The sequence below is a fragment of the Phyllostomus hastatus genome, unplaced genomic scaffold (assembly GCF_019186645.2).
Source record: "Phyllostomus hastatus isolate PE091 unplaced genomic scaffold, TTU_PhHast_1.1 phas_contig_1, whole genome shotgun sequence".
NCBI classification, from domain to species: Eukaryota; Metazoa; Chordata; class Mammalia; order Chiroptera; family Phyllostomidae; genus Phyllostomus; species Phyllostomus hastatus.
In genome coordinates, this window is record NW_025333498.1 from 4195243 (window position 1) to 4215734 (window position 20492).

The following is a 20492-nucleotide window of genomic DNA, read 5'->3' on the forward strand; positions in this document are numbered from 1 at the left end:
CCGATCAGGGCACCTACCTACATTGTGAGCTTGATCCCTGTTCTGGGTGAGTATGGGATGCAACTGCCTAATTGATAATTCTCTCTCCCTTCCTCACTCCCATTTGCTCTAAAAAGCAATAAAAAATGTTCTCAAGTGAGATTTTAAAAAAGTTTTTTAATTAAGAATGATTTTGTGAAGCAAACATATAGCCAAAAGCAACAAAAATTTAGATGTTATATAAAATATACACGATTTCAAAGAAATGGCATTTAAAGCAGTTTTGGGAGGGCTAAAGGTATTATTTTTTAGGACCTTCTAAGATGAGTTTATATAGCTCTTAAATGAAACTGACTCCGCTTCCGAGTTCTGGTGAGTTAACTTCAGGTTGTGTTTCTCATACTGAGCAATTAAACATCTAATACGACCAGTTGAAGAAAAGAACCATACTTAAACAGTTTTAAACTTATGTTTTAAGTTTATATTCAGCATACAAAGAATCTATAAATGTACCTAAAATGTACCTTTGACAGAAAGCTGTCAAATACCTATTCTGTATTTCTTAGTGCTGTTATAACACCTTATTACCCTGGTGTTAGAGTCGGTTTACAGCCTTTCTCCATTTCTTGTACCTGAATGAAGTAGTTCTTGATATTCTTTTGCTATTATGACTGCTTGTTGGACTCACTTCCTAGTAGACTCTTCACTGACTTTTTGGAGAGGCAGCAAGGGGCAAGTCTAGGGCTCACGGAGGCCTGGGGTCGGGTTCAGGATCCAGAGTAGAAACAAAAGACCCAACCTTTGCCCCTTTTTAATAACTGACGATTTCTAATCCTTCTCATCTGAAAACACACATACCTTCCCTGGTCTTCTAGTAAATCACACCCTTTTCATGTGTAACTATAAAACATACCTTTCCTCCAAAGCCTTTGTTTTAAATGCCACCTAACACATTAATGGGGTAATTTCTTATACCACCTGGTCTATGATTTACATATTTACTCATTTTACTATGAGGATTAGCAGGTGACATTAGGATGATTACCCCAGCTCCCCAAATCCCACAAAAATAAAACAATCACGTTATATCACAAATATAATTCAGTTTTTCACCATTTGGGATTATTCATCCATGTGGTTGCCCTGCACTGATGTCAGGCTTTATCTGAGTGTGTGCATATGCACAGCTCAAGCTGACTACTTGCAAGACTTAACAGTGTAAGTGTGTGCATATGCACAGCTCAAGCTGACTACTTGCAAGACTTAACAGTGTAAGTCATTTATGCTTCACCAGAGACAAGATCTGAGCTAATATGCAGGTAACTGGATATCCAATCCACAGTGTGCACCGTGTGGTAGTTAGGAAGGAAAGGACGTGGGACTAAGTTCGTATTACAGCCCACTCTTGGGTCTCAGCTTCATCTGTGAAAGAACTGGATTAGATTCAAAATTTCTGCTGTCTCTTTCAGTTCCAAAATGTCAGCAATGCAGACAGATTAGCACTGATGGCCTGCTACAACAAAGAAAATTACTTTGTGACAAATAGTTTTGGTAGTTGGAACTGGACAGCTGTGGTGTTCGTGTACCTTCTCTGTGGTGAGAAAACCAGACCCTAACCCTAAACTTGGGGACCAGGGGTTTCGCACATTGGAAGCAAATGCCACTCCCACACCCATGAACCAATCTGGGGCTGCAGTGTACCAGCTGGTCCTACTCAGACCCTAATGTGGCAGTAGTAGGTTCAGCTCCCTAAACAAATGTCAAGGCTTTGTGGAAAGGACCTCTCTTTAAAGGAGGTTTTAGAACCACTCCTAGCAAAGGACATGTTTAATGATTCAATTCAACTGATATGTACTGAGTACTTCCTAACTGTAAAGGGATAGTGTCAGCTTGTAGGGAAATACATGCCTGCCCATCCTCTCACCTTCAAGGATTCAAGGATTAAGCTCACACAGGATTCTCACCTGAATCACTATGGTAACCACACCCAACACCATGCGTGATGCCTGGCTCACAGTAGGCATTAGAAGTGGATCTGAACCAACTGAACATGGTCCCCATGTTCAGTGAAGTTCCCAGCCCCATGATATAAAAGAAAACCTTAGCTGTTTTTCAAAAATTTCATTTTCACAGGTTTTGTTTTTTTGATACATGTATTTATTATGCCATAAAAAGCAACACTACATGATTTCATTTAAAATAAATATTTCCTGGTTTCAAAATACTTACAACTTAGAGTTTTAAGATTAGATTCACTTTGGGATGTTCTGGTGGCAAATACATTCATAGCTGTACAATCCCCAGGAAGAATCTAAATCCAACATTGGGTCATTCAATCCCTGCCAGACATACGACATCATCAAATGGTCAATAGGGACAGCTCATCCAGCTCTGCAGGCCGAGGGCAGAGGGGCAGCATGAGATACAGCACGTTACACCCAAAGATGAGATCGTTGGAACTGAGAGCAGCGAAAACAGCAATGTGTATGAAACTTGAAATAAACATGACCACATACAGCTTTCATGATACAGAAAAAAAGCACTAAAGCCAAAACAAAAAGATCTTTGGAGTATACAGATGGCAGCAGTTAACAGCACAGTCAAAAGCATTTAAACAAATGTGTTCATTATCGTCAGCCAACAGCGAACGGCCAGAGCTGGAACCAGTGTACAATCACAAATAACCTTCTGGGTGAATAAGGGCACATTTAACTAAACTACAAAGATTTTACAAAACAGTCTTAATCTGAGAAAAGATGAAAACTAGCATAGTTCCAAAATTATAGTCAGAACCTCATTTTATTATAGAAAAGCTTCAAAATCATTGGTAATGATTAAGCTGCACAATTGAACCATCTTAATGTTACATTTTAATCACACAAAGTAAGCTGCTAGTTGAGCCAAGTTATTTCAGTTGATTTCAATTCAAGTGTATCTACCCCATAATACCTTGGGGGATATCTTTGTTCTTCTGCAGTATTTTGCAAATGCTACCTATCTACATGGCTTGGCATAGATTCATGGGGCAGGAGCACAGCAGCTGGGCTGGACGCCCACCCACCTTATTCCCACAGAAGCACACACAGGAGCGGCTTCGGGCCTGATGCAGCCCAGGTAAGGAACACTGGCCATGGCTCCAGTAAAGGAGGTACTGTCTGTGGAATAGGAGGGCAACGGCCGAGCGGCTGACTTAGACTAGAAGCAAAAATCGACACTTGAAGGCTGCTAGACTGGGAAAGGGGCCATGAGGCACAATAAAGCTCGGAAGCAGCAGTGTGAGGGAAAAAAAAAGGATTTGCTGTATTAATGTAACATAACATTCATGGGGTTGAGGTTTCTGCTCATTTCACTAAACACAGCTTCAAAGAAGCTCATTTGTGTGTGTGTTGTGTGTGCACGCACATGTGCACACTTAACATCAGAAATTCTCATTAACATACCCTTTTACCTCTGAGGTATGATAAAGTGTATGTGCAGTTCCTCCTCAAAACAAACACTGGGTCTCAATTTAAAATGAAATGAATGGCATTTTCTTATTATTAAATGATCGAGTCCACCAAAAATCATACACTAGAGAATCAGGAGAAAACTGGAGTGATCTAGTGGTCCCCAAATACAACAAATATATTGATGCAGTTTAATGACAGGTTTAAAAAAACAAATGTTACTTGTAGCAGTTCCAATACCATTATAATAACTTTGGTAACTTAGAGCACTTCTGAATTGATCCTGGAAGCTGAAAAATACCTTTTTAAAGAGCTGTAGTAGCACATCCCTTCTTTAGGCTGATAAATTTGGCTACTTTGTACTTAGTAATTTGTCTCTGTTTCATCTCCTATAGAGAAATGGCATAGTTACAGCTTAGATGCCAAATACATGAGGAATTTTCTGACTTACTATGGGAAACATGAAAACTGCATAGATGCCAGCATCCATTTTCCCAGCTAAAGGAAAGAGGCAAACAGCTCAGTGTCTGGGAAGAGAGGCTGGACAAAGGGGACATAGAAAAAGAAAATTTCTTCAAAAGTATTATAACTACATTCACAAATATGTTTTGGTCACCAAATATATCTTAAACAGATTCCCTGATAAAGTCTAATCAGAATTGGTCTATCCTGCTAACAGCTGTTAACTATTATAAGTTTTAAAGTCACATCATGAAGCTAGAGTGATGGGAGGCATTTTAAGCACACAACCATAAGTGCATATAGTTGTTCAAACACTCAAACTAAATCTATATTTGAAGTCATGAAAATCACGCTACTTTGCTTCTAAAGGCAGCCTTGACCCACTTGGACAGGCTGCGTGACAGAGCTTAATTTACAGAGGCGTATCAGCAGCTCACCACCGTGAACTGAAAACTCACAAAACACAAAAGGAAATCATGAAAACCTCACAGTTCGGCTAGCACTGGTAACTATTTCATTTACATCAAATTATACAATGCACGAGGTAAATATCGCTCACATTATGGAGGGAGATTGTTTTATTTCTATTTTTCCCAAAGAGATCAGATTTGTCCTGTGCGTACAATGAAGCAAAACTCCAGTAACACTGAAATGACAAATGTAAAATATACATCACTACCAGAAAGAAATACACACATTCTTCGTAATCATTTTCCACAATTAAATAGGTAAGCGATTTAAATCTGGGGGGTTAAGATCATTACAAGAGTCCATCAAGATTCTTATGGACGGTCTGGTTTTCCTTTCCATCGTCAGAGTCTCCTTGAGGGGTATACTGGACTTGGTATTCCTGGAGGATTTTAAACACGTCGTGGTGTCCAAAGTGCAGCGCTTCATCCATGGGAGTGTTGTTCCACCTGCACAGGTAGCACAGCACGGACGGGGTCATTAGGTAATTTCTGTGCAATCCCTGGAGCAGTAGGTAATTAGGTAAAGATGTAACCCAGCATTCTTGGGTTCCCAATGCAGGCTGAAGGGCCATTCAAATTTAGCCATTTTATCAGCGATGTAAGTAAAAATTAATTGAAATACAGAAAGGGATTTATAATTCAGAAAGTGATCTCAGCTGACTTTGAGATATGAGGAGGAAGAGAAAAATATGTTCTACAGGAGGATCTTGTTCACATGCCTAAGTGCTTATGGAAGGGAAGTTCTAGTGTTGGCAGATAAATAGACTCCTCCAGATTCCTGAATTGTGACTTCATGAAGAGCTGGAAGAACCTCTCTTTAAATAAAATGGCTGAAGAAAATTCAGGTATATACCATTCACCACCCTAGCCTTTGACAGAAAATTTGTGCTCCTATCACAGTAAATCTCAGGGGTCTGGAAATAACTACAACCTCATCAGAGCTCAAATACGCATTGCAGGAGCCAGCTCAAGCCCAGAGGAACGGACACTTGCATCATCTCTGGTAAAGAGGGGAATCCAGGGGCTCAGCTGCCCAAGCAGAAGCACAGCTACCCTTTCCATCCTGTGCTTCTGGGCTGTATTCCTTCAGCCGATATAGACGAAGACAGAAGACATGAAGAGTTGCCAGCAGTGGTTAATCGGCTGATTAGCCTCTTGAAAAAGGAGATGAGACTACAAAACCCAACCCAAGTAAATGACAAGAGTATGATAATTAGTTCCCAAATACTTCCCAAACTATTAAGCCTCTCTTCCCATCCTCTTTACTTCTGTCACTTCTCCTTGGCTACTGGGTGCTCTGACTCTCATGGGCCACTCACCACCTTCTGGTTTTCCTTTTGGTATTTCCATTTCTGTCGTTACCCTTCTACCTTCTTAAAGAGGCCACAGTATGGATCCAGAAGGTTTTATACACCGTTTCATTTGAAAAATACTTTTGGATAAACTTTGGTAACCTGTTCTTAATTTTTTAAATCAGGTAAGTAACATTTCACATGTACTTTTTTAAAAAGCCGAATTAAGTTGCTTTTTACTTCTGTGAATCAGCCTTTAATTTAGGGAGTCAGTGGCCTTAAATGGGGAGGTGGGGGGACTTTTCAATCCAGCACACACTTACGTCTTTCTGGAAAAAAATATTGAATGTTAACTCCAAGTTACCTTCTTTGCAACTCTTTTTTTCTGTGAAATAATGCAAAATACTAACTAGAATACACTAAATTCACTCAAGCGTATTTTACAATTTGAGGTGACACTGATTCGATGCAATAGAGGAAAGAACTGTCTTGGTCTAACTTACGTTCTTGAATAGGTGAATGTCTAGTTATTTACTTTACTAACTTTTTCTATCAGATGGGTACTTCTACTTCCACATTCCAAGTGGCTAGTTAGGGTAAAAACAAAATGTTTCAATCATTAAATATTCAAAATACAGTAAATACTTCCACATGTGTGAAATAATGTTTGAGGCGGGATTATAAACACAGGTGAGGAAAAAACACTTCAGTTTCTTGCTCTGGAAAGAGCTGGTATGGGCATTACATTTGGGGATGCAAGGGCGGAGGGCTGTTACCCTAACACGAGGTTTAGAATACTGCCAACAAAAGTTATGATCTTAGATAACTAAAGTGTCACCACACTTATAAAACTGCTAACAATTTTTAGACACTGACATAGCTTGTCTGCTTTTCTTGCAATCTGAACTAATAAAAGTCAAACCTCTAGTTAAAAAAAAAACTAAAAAAATAATCAGCATGCTCCAAACTTAACACAGTCCTCAATTATCCAATCCAAACTTATTAATATCAAATTTCTCCAAGTATTTCTTTCCTTCTGTTCTTCCTAAACTTTTATTCTCATGCATTCATGGATTAAATGCTCCAATTAAAAGACATAGGGTAGCTGAATGGACAAGAAAACAAGACCTATATATATGCTGTCTACAAGGGACCCACCTCAAACCCAAAAACACAGACTGAAAGTAAAGGGATGGAAGAAGATACTTTATGCAAATGGAAAGGACAGACAAAAGCTGGGGAAGCAGTACTTCCATCAGACAAAGTAGACTTTAAAACAAAGGCTAAAATAAAAGACAAAAAGGACACTAAATAATGTGAGAAATTTAACGAGAGAATATAACCCCTGTAAACACTTATGCACCCAGCACTGGAGCCCATAAATATATAGAGATAATCCGCCATGTGCAAGTATGTGAGTATAGATTTCCACTACATACATAAGCCTCACTCTTACCCTTCCCTTGTCCACTGTGTGGACAGCATTTACTGCAGGATGAATGGCAGTTTGCCACCTGGACCAAGAGGGAAAGCAGAGCAAAATATATTCCAGGCCAGGATCTCCCACTAAAGACCAAGAGCCCTTTCTTCCACACCTTCAAACCGCGTCTCCTCCCCAAAGCACTGATTAAAACCTAACTTCCGTGAGGCCTTCTAAAAGTGACGCCAACCAAATCCAGGAATTTCAAGAAAATCCAGTATATTCATTCACTTCAGAGTTCTATAACGGTCATATTCACGTACACTTTACATATGGTCCTATAACTGTCAATCTTGTCTACCCTGTGTAGTTAAAAGTCCCATGAAAACAAAATTCTGATTCTTTCCAAATGCAAATTGTTTTCTTCATAGTGTACTGACTGACAGTCACACTAACTTGAAGAATTCTGGATAAAACACCATCCTTAGACGAGAAATAGGATATGGGAGAGAGAACAGCTTCCCTAGCAAAAACAAGGTTTTGTTGTTGCCTTTGTGAGGAACCACACCAAATTCAAGAATGTCTCCAATATATACACAGTGGATTTCAATACACCATCACTTAACTATCACACCCCTGAATAATAAAACCCTGGCTTGCCAGTGATATGTTAGAAGGTAACATTGGTGCTCACCTATCCTTGGGGAAAGGATTTACTTTGCAGGCTTCCAGCAAAAATTTAACAACTTCAACATGACCTATGTCCAAAACAAAACGAGCAGATTTTAGTACCGAGTAGAAATTAAGTCTGAAAAAAAGAAATAGATGAGTGGTTCGTGTAATTACCCTCTGCAGCAGCTACGTGGAGTGCTGTTCTAGAATCATAGTCTCGCTGTTCCATGTCCATGGCTGACAAAGCAAATCTGAAAATTTGGAAGCATAGCTATTCATTTTATATGTACGCACACAAAATTCATATGCATAACGTTTAAACCATCAGTTCAGGCTAAGTGAGACAGGTGCCGCCCTTCACAAGGCTCACTGACGGAAACTGCAGCCCCTGTTCCACCAGCACACAGCATCTCGGGCACACACTTCCCTTCTCTTCCTCAGCTTTGCTCTCTTTGGGTAAGAGGGCATGTTCGCCATCTCACAGAATTAAGCTTCATTATATTATTGTTCAAAACTCAAGAATAGTGCTACAACTGTATCAAAGTTTGTGCTTCAGCAGGGCACGTAACTAATACCTATACTGAAGCTGTGTTTTCACTAAGACTCCCATTCTTGAATGTTTTACAGTCTACAGTTCACAAGTACTAATCAGACTTTATTTTTGTAAAATGTCTTTGAGAGCAAATTTTTATTGAGATATAACTGATATATAACATGTAAGTTTAAGGTGTATGATGTGTTGATTTGATACATTTATATATTACAATGTGATTATCGACAAAGTGTTAGCTGACACTTCTATCAACCACATAATTACCACTGGGTTTTCTTTTTGTGGTGAGAACAATTAAGGTCTCTTAGCAACTTTGAAGTTTGTAACACAGTATTGTTAATACAAGTACTAATCAGACTTTAAAACAAAGGAGGAAATGAAGCACAGACATTTTTTCACATTAAAGTTCAGTTGCAAGTCTTTACAAAAGACTTCATGTTAAATACACGGTACTACGCGATCTTTCTAACTGGTGATTTGTAGAACACCAAATGCCCTATTTGCACATCACCCCCCTGCCCCAGAGATGGGGAGGGGAGGGGAGATGGGGGTTGAGAAGGCATCTGAACAGTTATCACTTAGGAAAACAGGGAGGAGGGGGGCTGGGCTTTGATAGGAAGTAGAAAAGAATAGGACTGCATGGCAAGCCTACCACACTGGAAGTGGAAATTTAATATAAATTTGTCTGAGTCATTCTGTCAGAGGGAAATGTGAGTGAGATTTTAGCTTTAACATGGTCATTTGCCCAGAAGCAACTTCATAAACATCTTTAAACCATACGCTATTCCACCCCGTTAACATACCTTCGAAGTGCAGACACATCTCCAGTATACGCAGCAAACAAAAGGTTTATCACTGACTTTACCTGTAAAGAAAAGAAAGTTCAGGCTTCCATAGTAGAAAATAAATACATAGAATGTAAATCCTCACTGATAAGCAATTCCATGTGCTTTGAACGTTTCAGCTGGTTACACAGAAGGTTATCACAAGTGCACAAATTGAAGGCATATATGTGTTATTTTTCTTTTTCCAACAGAAGATTATGAAGGGAAATTCAACAATAAAGATAAGACGCACAAGGGAAGGAATGAAATGATACCAATTTGTCCAAAAGAATGGAAAGTTGTAACCTGTGACACACACAGTTGGGGCAACTAAAGTTTGTTTAGAACCTTTCTCATCCAGTGTGTTTCAGTGCTGTGATGTTACTATTAAAAACTAAATCATGCTACATAAACATCTGATCCCTATCCGCCATCACCGTCCTCCCCAATCTCTGGCCTTGGAAATCTTGAGAGACAACATTCAGTATTAACCATCTCAAACTTGAGAGGAGGGCTGTATTTCACCGGGAAGACAGTCTTCTCTCCTAAGCCCAGGCAGCATGAGTTGGGGCATTCTCAGAGCCCAAGGCACTGCCTCTGCTTAGAAGGTGAGTAACCTCCTGAAATACTACGGCACTGCTATTGAGCGCTCCAAGACTTCAACATGTATCTTTTCACAATTATCTACTCTGTTATCCTTATAACAAGGAAAAAGCGAGTTTATCCTAAAGCCACTGAATTTTGGTCTGCTTTCATAAAGACTTTTTATCCAGTAATTTTTGAGAAACTAAATTATTGAGCATACACTGTTCATGAATCCTTCATAAATTCCCACTTTTATCTTATACTTTGCAACTTCAACAATTGATATTGCACTTAATAGAAGAAAGGGGAAGTTTAATTGGAGGGGTGCAAAGTAACCCAGCTAGCCTGGCTGGGTAGTTCAGTTGGTTAATGTCATCCTAATACACCAAGGTTGTGGGTTTGATCCCTGGTCAGGGCACATGCAAGAATCAAGCAATGAATGCATAAATGGAGCAAGGGGTAGATGTTACTCTTCCCCTCCCACTTCCTCTCCCTCTCCAAAAAAAAAAACAAAACAAAAACAAACCAGAACCCAGCGATCCACAAACAAAGCCACAGCCCTGGGAGCTGCTTTTGAGATTTTAACCCGGACGTTCCTCCTTTTCCACTATGGCTTCCCTTTCCCACCACCTGTGAACTTTTAAACCAAACTGAAACTAACCACCGCTGGGCTTCTCTACTTCAGCATTTTCAAAACGTGTTCTACGGAAAGGAGACCACAAACACTCCACAAGCAAAAGGGTCCTGGGGGACGGAGGATGGGGAGAGGTGGGCAAAGGAGGGGGGGAATGGGGGCATCTGCATTAGTGTCAACAGTAAAAATAAGGGGGGAACAGGGTCCTGTGGTCAGGTGTTTTTAAAATATTAAGTCCCCCTTCTTGGGGATTCATGAGCATATGAAAGACTCTGTAAAGTTCTGCAGTTTAGGAACCTAGCTACCTGAGCACACCTCCAAATTTTTAATTTTACTACTGCTTACTATTATTATTGATATCACTAAAAACAAACAAAAAAAAACCCTTTTTATTCCTTCAGTCCATTAACTTTCCTCCTGGCTACCCGGTACTACGTCTCTGTAGCCAGTCAATGTCCTGCAAACCCTGACAGTTTTCTTGGGGGGGGGTGGGTGGAGGTGTGTGGAGGGGAGCTTAATGGAATGAACCAGAATGTTCTGAAAGTATACATATGCATCTCCCCGCCCATTTCTACATTTACAAGAAACCAGTTTTTTGAAAAGTCTCCAAGTGATTTTGAAATGCACTCTGCTGGGTTACGGACCACTGGTCCAGGTGCCCTTAACTTTTTTTAAATGGGATCAATTTGCAACTCTCAATTCCCTTTATATTCTTACACCCCCCTTTAAAAAAAAAACTGATGGGCCATTACACATTATTCTCCTATTCCAAGTGCTTGACAATTTTTTCTTGGTTCCCTTTCACACTTTTCTCAGAAAGTTAATACCCAGGCTGACACCTAGAACAGGTGACCCTGCCCACAGTTTTACTGATAACAAACTGTTCTCACCTCTCCCTCCTGCTATGCTAAATACCTGCTTCTTAGACCTACTTTCCCTTCCTTCCCCACAAACCTCAAAGCAAAAATTATCTATCTTTCCTCACTTCTGAGACATACTTCTTTCCTATTTCCTCAGACCTGTGTCCCCCAGACCCCCGAAATCTGCTCCTTCATTTACCCCTTGTTTCTAGTACCTTCGACTTTTCCCTCCTCCACTGGTTCCCTCATCTCTGCCTTGACGTCACAACTTCATCCTATTTTGAAAAACAACACACAATCCTGTTGTTACCACTTCCAGTACCTGTTTTCTGAAAGTAGTTTGTATTTTTAATTCCCTGAATATTAACTTCATACCCACTATCACCTCTAAATAGTACCTTCAAAAGCTCTGGCAGCTGTCCTAAAGCCTGATTATTTCTGACCTCTCACTCCTAGTCTTCCGTGATGCTGGTCAACTGGATCCTCCTCCTGTCCGTTGCTTTACAGTCATTTCCCACTTTCCACGCCTGGTAATACTCCGAAGGTAGTCTCCATCCTTCGTGTTTTCCAACATAATTCCTTCCATGATTTTATACATTCCTTTGTGCAGAATGACTGCACTCTACATCTTTAAATCTTTGTTTGTAAATTTTAACCCTACAGCTCCACTTGCTTGTCATGCTGTCATTTCAAACTTAAAAAATAGCAAACTTCTCTGCAGCCCTGATGGCTCCCCACCTGGGTTCCAAAAATCCTAATCAGTCTGCCTACTTCACGTTGCCTCTGGGATGTTTAACAGGCATCTCAAACTTATGCCCAAATGAGAACTCAATTCCACCAATTTCCCTCCATTCCCCACCCAACCTTAGCTCCTCTCCCTGTCCCCCTCACTTTGGAATGACACTACAATTCACCCAGTAGCCCAGGGCAATAACTGAGTTACCATCCAAGGCTGCTGCACTCGACTGCACAGGCTGAGCCCTGCACAAGGAGACGTGCCCAACCCAGGCTGCTGGTTCCCTGCTGTGTGGTCCGGAACCCAGGTCCCTCTGATGGGAGAAAGGGAGCCTCCACACAAATGTGCTGAGAGGGTCTGCTTATTCGGGGTGGGGGTGGGGGGCCAGAATTCTTTTTTCTTAGTCGCAAACCCACCATATAGACCCTGGAGGTATTCCTCAATTCTATTTCTCACAACCCACACCTAGCTCATCAACAAATGTGTTCTACCTCCCAAAGACATTTAGAATCCCACCACTTCTCACCCTCTCCAATACTGCTGCCCTAGGCTCAGAGCTACAGATTTATGTCACCTCAGGGATGGCAACAGACTCCTAACTACAGTCATGCACTGCCTGATGTTTTGGTTAACCAACAGACTTCGTATATATACCACGGTGGTGTACCACAGAGCCGAGGTGTGTAGTAGACCATACCACCTAGGGCTATGTAAGTGCACTTGATGATACTTGTGCCAATGACACATATCTCAGAACATATCCCATCATTCAGTGGCATGTGACTGTATTCCTCTTGTTTAACTCTGCTCCGTAGTGATCTTTTGAAAATACAGATCTTGGCACTCCCAGTGACTTTCCAACATACCTAGAATAAAATTCGAACTCTCTACCACAGCTTTCGGGACACTACATGCTCTACTCCCTGGTTACACTGTCTCTCTCATTTCCTACCACTCTGCCCCTTGCTCTACCCCAGCCAGGCAGCCACTGGGCAACTGAGGCTGCACCTGCTGCGCTGCTGCTGGGGATGCTTTCCCAGGTAGTGAAGGGCCTCTCTTGCTCACTTCATTCAGGTCTTTACTCAGATGTTATCTCACAAGACTGAAACACGGCCCTCTTTTTCATCACTCCTGATCGCCTACCTTGCTTTTTCTCTTTAGAGCACTTATCATTGCCTATTTGTTTCTTGTCTCTTTCCCCATGAAATGTAAGCTTCATTTGGGCAGAGACTGCCTTTTTCTTCCCAACAATAAGCCCCGTGCCTCCCACACATAATAGGTGCTCATTAAATGTGTTGACTCAAAATGATACAAAAAATGTGTTGACTCAAATGAACACACTGTACCCCTTAAACTTGGTTATGTTGATTACATCTCAATTTTTTAAGTGTTCACTAAATGAGTATTTTCTCCCAAAGCATCAAACATTCAAATTGTTACCACCATTTGGGGATTAAATTATAATAATTATTTATTCTTCTATTTCCCTTCATTTTACTTCTTCAAATAGTGTTACAAATTTATTCAATTCCCCTAACTGGTGCCCTGCTTCTAGTCTTCCTTCCACCTTCACAAAACATTGCTCTGATCACTAAAGGTTCCTCAGCAAGAGTATCAAAAAAAAAAAAATCCCCAAATAATTCCTGATAAAATTTAAATTCTTTAGCCTGGCACTCAAGGCTCTTGAGTCTACCAACTCACTGTTTTCTCTCTCAACCTCAACAGAGGAAAACTGGTCTTACCACTACCCTTATTTTTATCTTAGTGTCTACGCTCCTGTCTCTCCTGGGTACACACCGATTCCTAATCAACTCTCTCCATTCCCTCAATGGCTAGTGTGTGTGCCTCAGAAAGCCCTTCTTGGTGGCCACACTTCCTCATGCATCTCCTCCAGCAGCAGCATCCACGTAGCTTGCTGCCAGCTGCCCATGTGGTGCTCTGTGACAGCACGTGGTGAGGAGTCCTCAGTTACACACCTTCTTTCCCACCACAACCCTAAACGTACCTGCTGCTCCTCCCAAGCCATAGCACATACTATTTATTCCCTGAAAACGTCTTTTCTGCACCCATTTTTCACTGCAATGTCATTCTCAACCCTTCCTCTGTGAACTCTAATCTCAAATTGGAAGTCATCTCTTCCTCTGACCTTGGCTTCACCAGCACACACGATACATTGACTTGTGTCCCTTATCTCCCCGACTACTCAAGAGAAATCCAGAATTCTGATATGCACAGCATTGATGTTAACTACCTATAGTTCTTATTCTTTACAGTATACTAGCAGTGAGTCCTCGATTCCTTGTGCCTGTATGCATGAACTACACCTTTAACAAGTTCTGAATTTAGACCAAGCTAGTTTGAAGAGCTATACGGTGTGGGTGTATCAATTATTCAATGTTTCTAAAGTTCTAAGGGTAAATTTCTTATTAATAAGGCTCATGAAAGGCTGATTTTAGAATATAACCAGTTTATTGAGAGTATACTAATATTTTTTCAGAAGCATGTTTCAGTTCAAAGAGATAGATATAAAATAAGTCAGAAAACTTTAATGTACTTTAAAAGGCTTTGTGACGAACTTGGTGGGGGACATTAGTTTGCCTTAAAAAATTATTAAAAGGTTAACATTGGGGCTTAGTATTCTTTCCATGAAAACAAAAAGCTAGTTGCAGGGCTGAATTTAGCCCAAATCAGAAGACAGAAGCTTCACTGCAAAACGAGGGTCATCCACTCCAACACAGAAAAACACTAGGAGGCAGCACGTGCACAGCACCATTTAAAATTGAAGTCCCAGCCCTGGCTGGTGTGGCTCAGTGGACTGAGCTCCGGACTGCAAACCAAAGGGTCACGGTATGATTCCCAGTTAGGGCACATGCCTGGGTTATGAGCTAGGTCCCGGGGGGCGGGGGGAGGCAGTGAGAGGCAATCACATATTGATGTTTCTGTCCCTCTTTCTCCCTCCCTTCCCCTCTGTCTAAAAATAAAGAAATAAAATCTTAAAAAGATATAAAGCCCCAATGCCTCTTTACACCAGCAATAGCCACATACATTTTTAAGGTTTGCATAAATCAAGAAATGAGCTATAAGTAGAATGCTAAGAAAGAAAATTGAGCAGTTTAACAACTTTGAGATGGCAAGTGGATTGTTATCTCATTTGGGTCAGTCCAGTCCCTGCTCAGTTACAAGGGTTCCACAAATATTCCCAGCGCCACTGGTACACCCTCTGGAAGGACCACCAAGGCAAACCAGACTGAAGGAGGAGGACCCCTAAAAGATGACTCATCCAAATTCAAGCCAACTCTTGCAAAGAATGTGGGTGTGTTAATCATTGATCAAGGCCCTTTGCCCTAATTTCCCAGTGGATCCTTGAGTTACGTTAATTTTAAAATACCTGTCAGGAAGGCTGGGGTCTGGAAAACAGTGAGTTAACAGTAACTGCCAGGAGCATGGAACCTGTGTTTAGGTGAATCGTTCCTCAGTACAAAGCAGCAGGGCCTACCTGGCAGAACAGTGCCCTGTGTGAATTAAGTGCCCTTATGTTTAACCTGTGCCTCCCCATAGCAAAGACAAACTTCATTTGGGCAAGTGGCCACTAAATATTTATAAATTAAACATTAACAGTTTTCCTTTCATATTGCAGGTTTTCCAGTACTACTGCATTTTCCCTTATCAGGCCTTTTTATCAGAACCTGCCAGAACCAACTAACCTTATCTTAGTTTATTTGTACAAAGTCATCTAACAGGAGGACAAAAATGTTCCAGTTCACAAGTTCATTTAACACTGGCATGTTTGGAGTATCAAAACCAGACTTTTTTCCAGTTTGACGTAAGCTGCTCTCTTGTTTCCAGCTCACGACAGTATCTGTTGCTGTGGAATAGATACTCTTTGTGATCTGTTAAATAAACCATCATCACTCCAGATCCAATTTTGTTTTAAAAGCTTCACTACAGCTCGGCTTTTACAGCCTTCTTTCATAAAGAGTTTTCATAAGGCCAGGTTAAAAATACACACTTACTACAGTATAACTAAAGAAAAATTTAGAGTTGTCAGTAAATGTCAATTAATTGCTTTATGACAAGGGTATAAATATAAACCTGTACAATGTGTATGTGATCAAGGATATTTTCTCTTTCCCTTATTACTGAGCTGATTTAACATCCATATGGATGTGTAAAATAAAGCATCAGTATTTTCATGATTAGAGAGTTCAAGATCAGTATGGGGCCACATTTACTAAGCTTTCTAGTGATTTGTTCAGACACAATTAACATACTATATATAGACAAAACTAATCCAAACTGACAGGATCAGAGGATTAGAGAAAGCCCTTTATGAATAGCAGTTTAGCAATTTCATGACCACATTTCAAATTTTTTACTCAAATACAGAAGGTTCTCATACAGTAATTTTAATAGAGTGGTAAGTCAAACAGTAAATTTTACTCTAAGTGAAAGTATAGAAATTTCATTTACAAAATATATTTCATTAAAAATGTCAGCTCCACACACCGTACTCTGCTCATGATTAGTGAATTAATGTCTTGTGCATACCATTTTCAAAACTTCTCAGTGAAGTACTATTTCTTAAACTAAGTCATAATTATATCAAAGGAATCTGACAACCCATGTAGACAAAAAGTTCGGATTGTATTTTGTTTCCAACAAAATGGCTAACATGAAACACCTACTCTCTCTGAACTAAGCTGAGTGCTGTAAGTATAATAATCCCTATTACTATTATTCAAAGGCCAGGAAACTGAAGGCTAGCATGTTTAAAACCTGAGCAAGATGACAATGTTAAGTGGCCGAGGGCGGGCTTCTGCGCAGCCTGCCTGACGCCAGTATTCAGTATCTACTAGGCCAAGAGATTTCCTAAGAAAACCTGAGACGAGATTTCCTCACCAATACAATACCAAGACTAAAATAGGTTGTGATGGGAAATCAGAAAATAGCAACTAAGAAACAATTTATAGGGAAATTGGATACTATTTTTCTATTGAGATGCTAACCAGTCTTTTTTTTAATTGAAGAAAAAAAATAAAAGGAACAAAACAAATTACTCAATTTGGTATATTGATGCCACAATGGAGAAATGTATCTTCATTCTTTGTGTTGCAGTTTCTAAGATGGAACGTGTGTTTTGGGTTAATGTGAGCAGAGCTCTGCTAAAGCACTGGCAGCAAGTGAACGACTTCTTATCTCAGTGGCTCACATGATTCTGGCAAACGCCAATGAAAAGTCTAAAAAGATACCAATGGGCTCATAAGCAATTCTCCTTTTATATCTGAGTATAAAAGTAGCTAACAATTATATCTTTGTGTGGTCTGACAAACAGCAGTCCTAATTAAGATGTAAGCAGCCAATAGGAGACAAAAATGAGCAAGGGCAAAGGCAGCTAGCTATTGCTCTGAATCCAAGGAGATTTTCCATGTGCAGGCCGGAGTGTCTGTACTCCACTGACAACCATCCAAGTTTCTTACTATCTTCCTGGTTTTCTCCTCTCTTATACAAATATTTGTAAAACTCCATGAAGATTAGTTATTATATTAGTGTTCAGATAGAGGACAAGGTGCCACACTTCTGTCATGATGAAGTGTCATGTGTGTTTACAATTATTAACTAATAAAAACCAAGTACATGAAACTCCAAAGAGTCAAAGAAACTAAAAGCAAAGAAAAATAAGAGAAGAAATTCAGCAAAAGCCTACATGTATTGCTTCAGGAACAGGGCCACAGGAACCAAAAGATTCTCAGAGTCTGGTAAAAACTTAAATAAATACAAAGAGGTTCCTGAAAGAAGGGGTTCTCCTGCTGGGAAACAAAACAAGGTTTTGGCAGTGACAGAGGCAGAATCATGGTTTCAACTTAAAGGGCCTCTCTCCCCTCTGCACACCCTATCAGGGATGTCCAACCTTTTGGCATCTCTGAGCCACACTGGAAGAAGAGTTGTCTTGGGCCACACATTAAATACATTGTGATACATAATCATAAAAAAATCTCATATGTTTTAAGTAAATTTACGATTTTGTATTGGGCCAAATTCACAGTCAACCTGGGCTGCAAGCCAGCTGGGACACACCTGCACAGTACAACAAAGCAAGGCACAGGGACACAAGTATCCCATAGTTATTCCGAGCACAATACATCCTGGCTGCTTTGATTTTGGAAATAAATCCCTCATTTTCATTGGTCTTCAGAGAGCCATACTTAATTCTCTACATTCCTTAATGTTTATTCACAATTGTATTGTGGAAAGTCCCATGTGTGTGCTTTATGCACAAGACACACAGAACAGGCACAGTGACGTTTCTCCAGTGCTATGTACTTTACAAAGTGCTTACAGACATTTGATTACTTTTCAAGTTTTAATGACATGTTCCACCAGCATATAATATAAGAAGCTGTTGGAGAATAGGATATTTTTAAGACCCTTAAAAATAAAGCAATGTAATGTTTGAGGGGGACACACACACACACACACATATATATGCCAAAAAAATCAGCATTATTCTCTGGGTCTTATCATGCTTAGCACTCATCTTTAACCTTTATAATTCTTATCAATACTATTTTATTCTGTGAATCAAAAAGAATGGATGTGGCAAAATCATACACAAGACTCACTTGTCAGTGTAATCTCTATTAACAGAGATGAACATTCTTTAAGTAGAACCAAATTCTAAAAGGAAAAAACCCTAATAGGATGTCTTCTATGTAGGCTGGCTCTGAAGTAGATCCCAAAGCCTATTGTTAAAATGTTACTGGTAAATGCTCTAAAATCCCTTGCCTGATTTTCTGCAGTTTCTAAACTCAAATTTAGGATGCAGCCATTGGATTGGGCAGGGGAGGGTTTGGAAGCAACAAAGAAGTTGGCTAACCCTGTAAGTCCACAATGACCAACCTCAACAGTATTCTGATGACATTGCCACATTGCCCTCAGCACCCTCTCCTCTTCTCTAAGATCAAACATTTCCTATCTTCTCTATGCCCTGAAACCTCACAGCATCCCTCCAACCTCACAGCTCCTTCTCACCAGAAAGTCTTTCATACTCTGCAGGAAAATGGAAGCCAGTGGACAGAAACTTCCTCAGCCTCCCCCACATGTCTGCAAATCTACCTACATGCCTTCCAAAGTCCTACTTTATTGAAGATGCTTTTCCACCAAACCCAGTCCTCTACTTGTGCTGAGAACTCCATCTCTTTCCAGAGACTCATGTTATTGGCCATTTCCTCTCTCTTATCTACATTAAGCAGCTAGTGAACGACTTCTTTACTCCATCATTTCTATTCAACAGCCAAACCTACCCTCCTCCAGTTGTTCTTTGAATGACATTTGAATCTCAAAGCCAATATAATTTACTTAAAACTGGGGGAGGAGGGTACCAATATGGGCTATCAATTTTTTATTTTCCAATGGCAAACAATAAAAACCACCTTACCATATACTATTATCAGTTACTAAATTAAAGGACATTTTAACACCAATATAAAGAAAATTAAGAACATCATGTAAACAGACACCCCTCATCTTACTTTTAATACTTATCCTACTTCTTGAGATACTTTTTTCCTGACTTCTGATACTACACTATGCAGGGCTTTTTCTTCTGGCCAACAGTGTTCCCTAGTGGGGCTCCTACTACTCTCCTACTTTGAAAATGGGAGTTCATTCAAGTTTCTTCTCATTCTGTATGGTCTCCTTAGCAATCGCACACACTTCCAACAGCTTTGAAGCTACTCTCTCCATGCTGACCACTCACAAAACTCAATCTCCAGCTTTGACCACTCTAAATTTGAGGCCTGTATCTGACAACTACTTGGATACCTCGCATAGACACGTCAAACAGAAGTTAGCTTTCACACACTGCTAACTGCCTACCATTGTCCATCTGCTATCCCATCCATACAAACAGAATCTCTTATTTGTTAGGGGGTAGCAATGTGTTCAACTAAAAATACTTCCCTAAATTCCCTTGCAGCCAGTCTGGCCAGTGTGTCAAGATAGGTTTTTGTAAAACTTCTTTTATCTGATTTAGGAGTCATTCTCTCCTTTCTTCCTCCACTGTGACCATACAAGTGAGGCCGAAGGTGGAAGAGCTGCCTTGTGGCTATAAGGTGACAGGTATGAGGTCTCATGCCGACATACCATGTTTGGTCAGAGCAGAAGTACTCTTCACTGGTAACACTAGTCCTGGATTATCTACCCCCAGACTTCTTGTTATGTTAAAAAGAATAACTCCATTTGTCTAAACCACTGTTAATCCATCTCCTGATATGTCTAGTCAAACACACCCTTGTTACAATCACCAAAACTAATTTTTTTCTGTACCCCAAGGTTTGCTCCTCCAGTATTTGCCATCTTAGTAAATACAGCAATGGCTGTCCTACTGTCATATTAAAAAACCACATCTAACTACCTCCCTCATCTCTTGCTTCCCTATTCTGAGCCACCATCACATCACATCACATCACATCACACCACATCTCAGGCTCAGAACTTCAACTTCTGTCTTCCTCTAATCCACTCTCCATAAATGTTTAAAAACCCATCATGTCATTCCCC

At 40.2% G+C, this 20492-nt stretch overlaps 1 protein-coding gene across 1 annotated transcript in view; it reads right to left on the minus strand.

The window, feature by feature from the left end:
* Window positions 1-2113: 2113 nt before the first annotated feature.
* GLS (glutaminase) overlaps window positions 2114-20492 on the minus strand; it is an 81481-nt gene continuing 63102 nt past the window's right edge. The window contains exons 15-18 of the mRNA XM_045820550.1: window positions 9098-9159; window positions 7916-7992; window positions 7764-7827; window positions 2114-4804 (exon numbers count right to left, since the gene is read on the minus strand). Coding sequence (XP_045676506.1) covers window positions 4648-4804; window positions 7764-7827; window positions 7916-7992; window positions 9098-9159 — 360 coding nt within the window. The 3' untranslated portion in view covers window positions 2114-4647. The remainder of the gene's footprint in view (window positions 4805-7763; window positions 7828-7915; window positions 7993-9097; window positions 9160-20492) is intronic.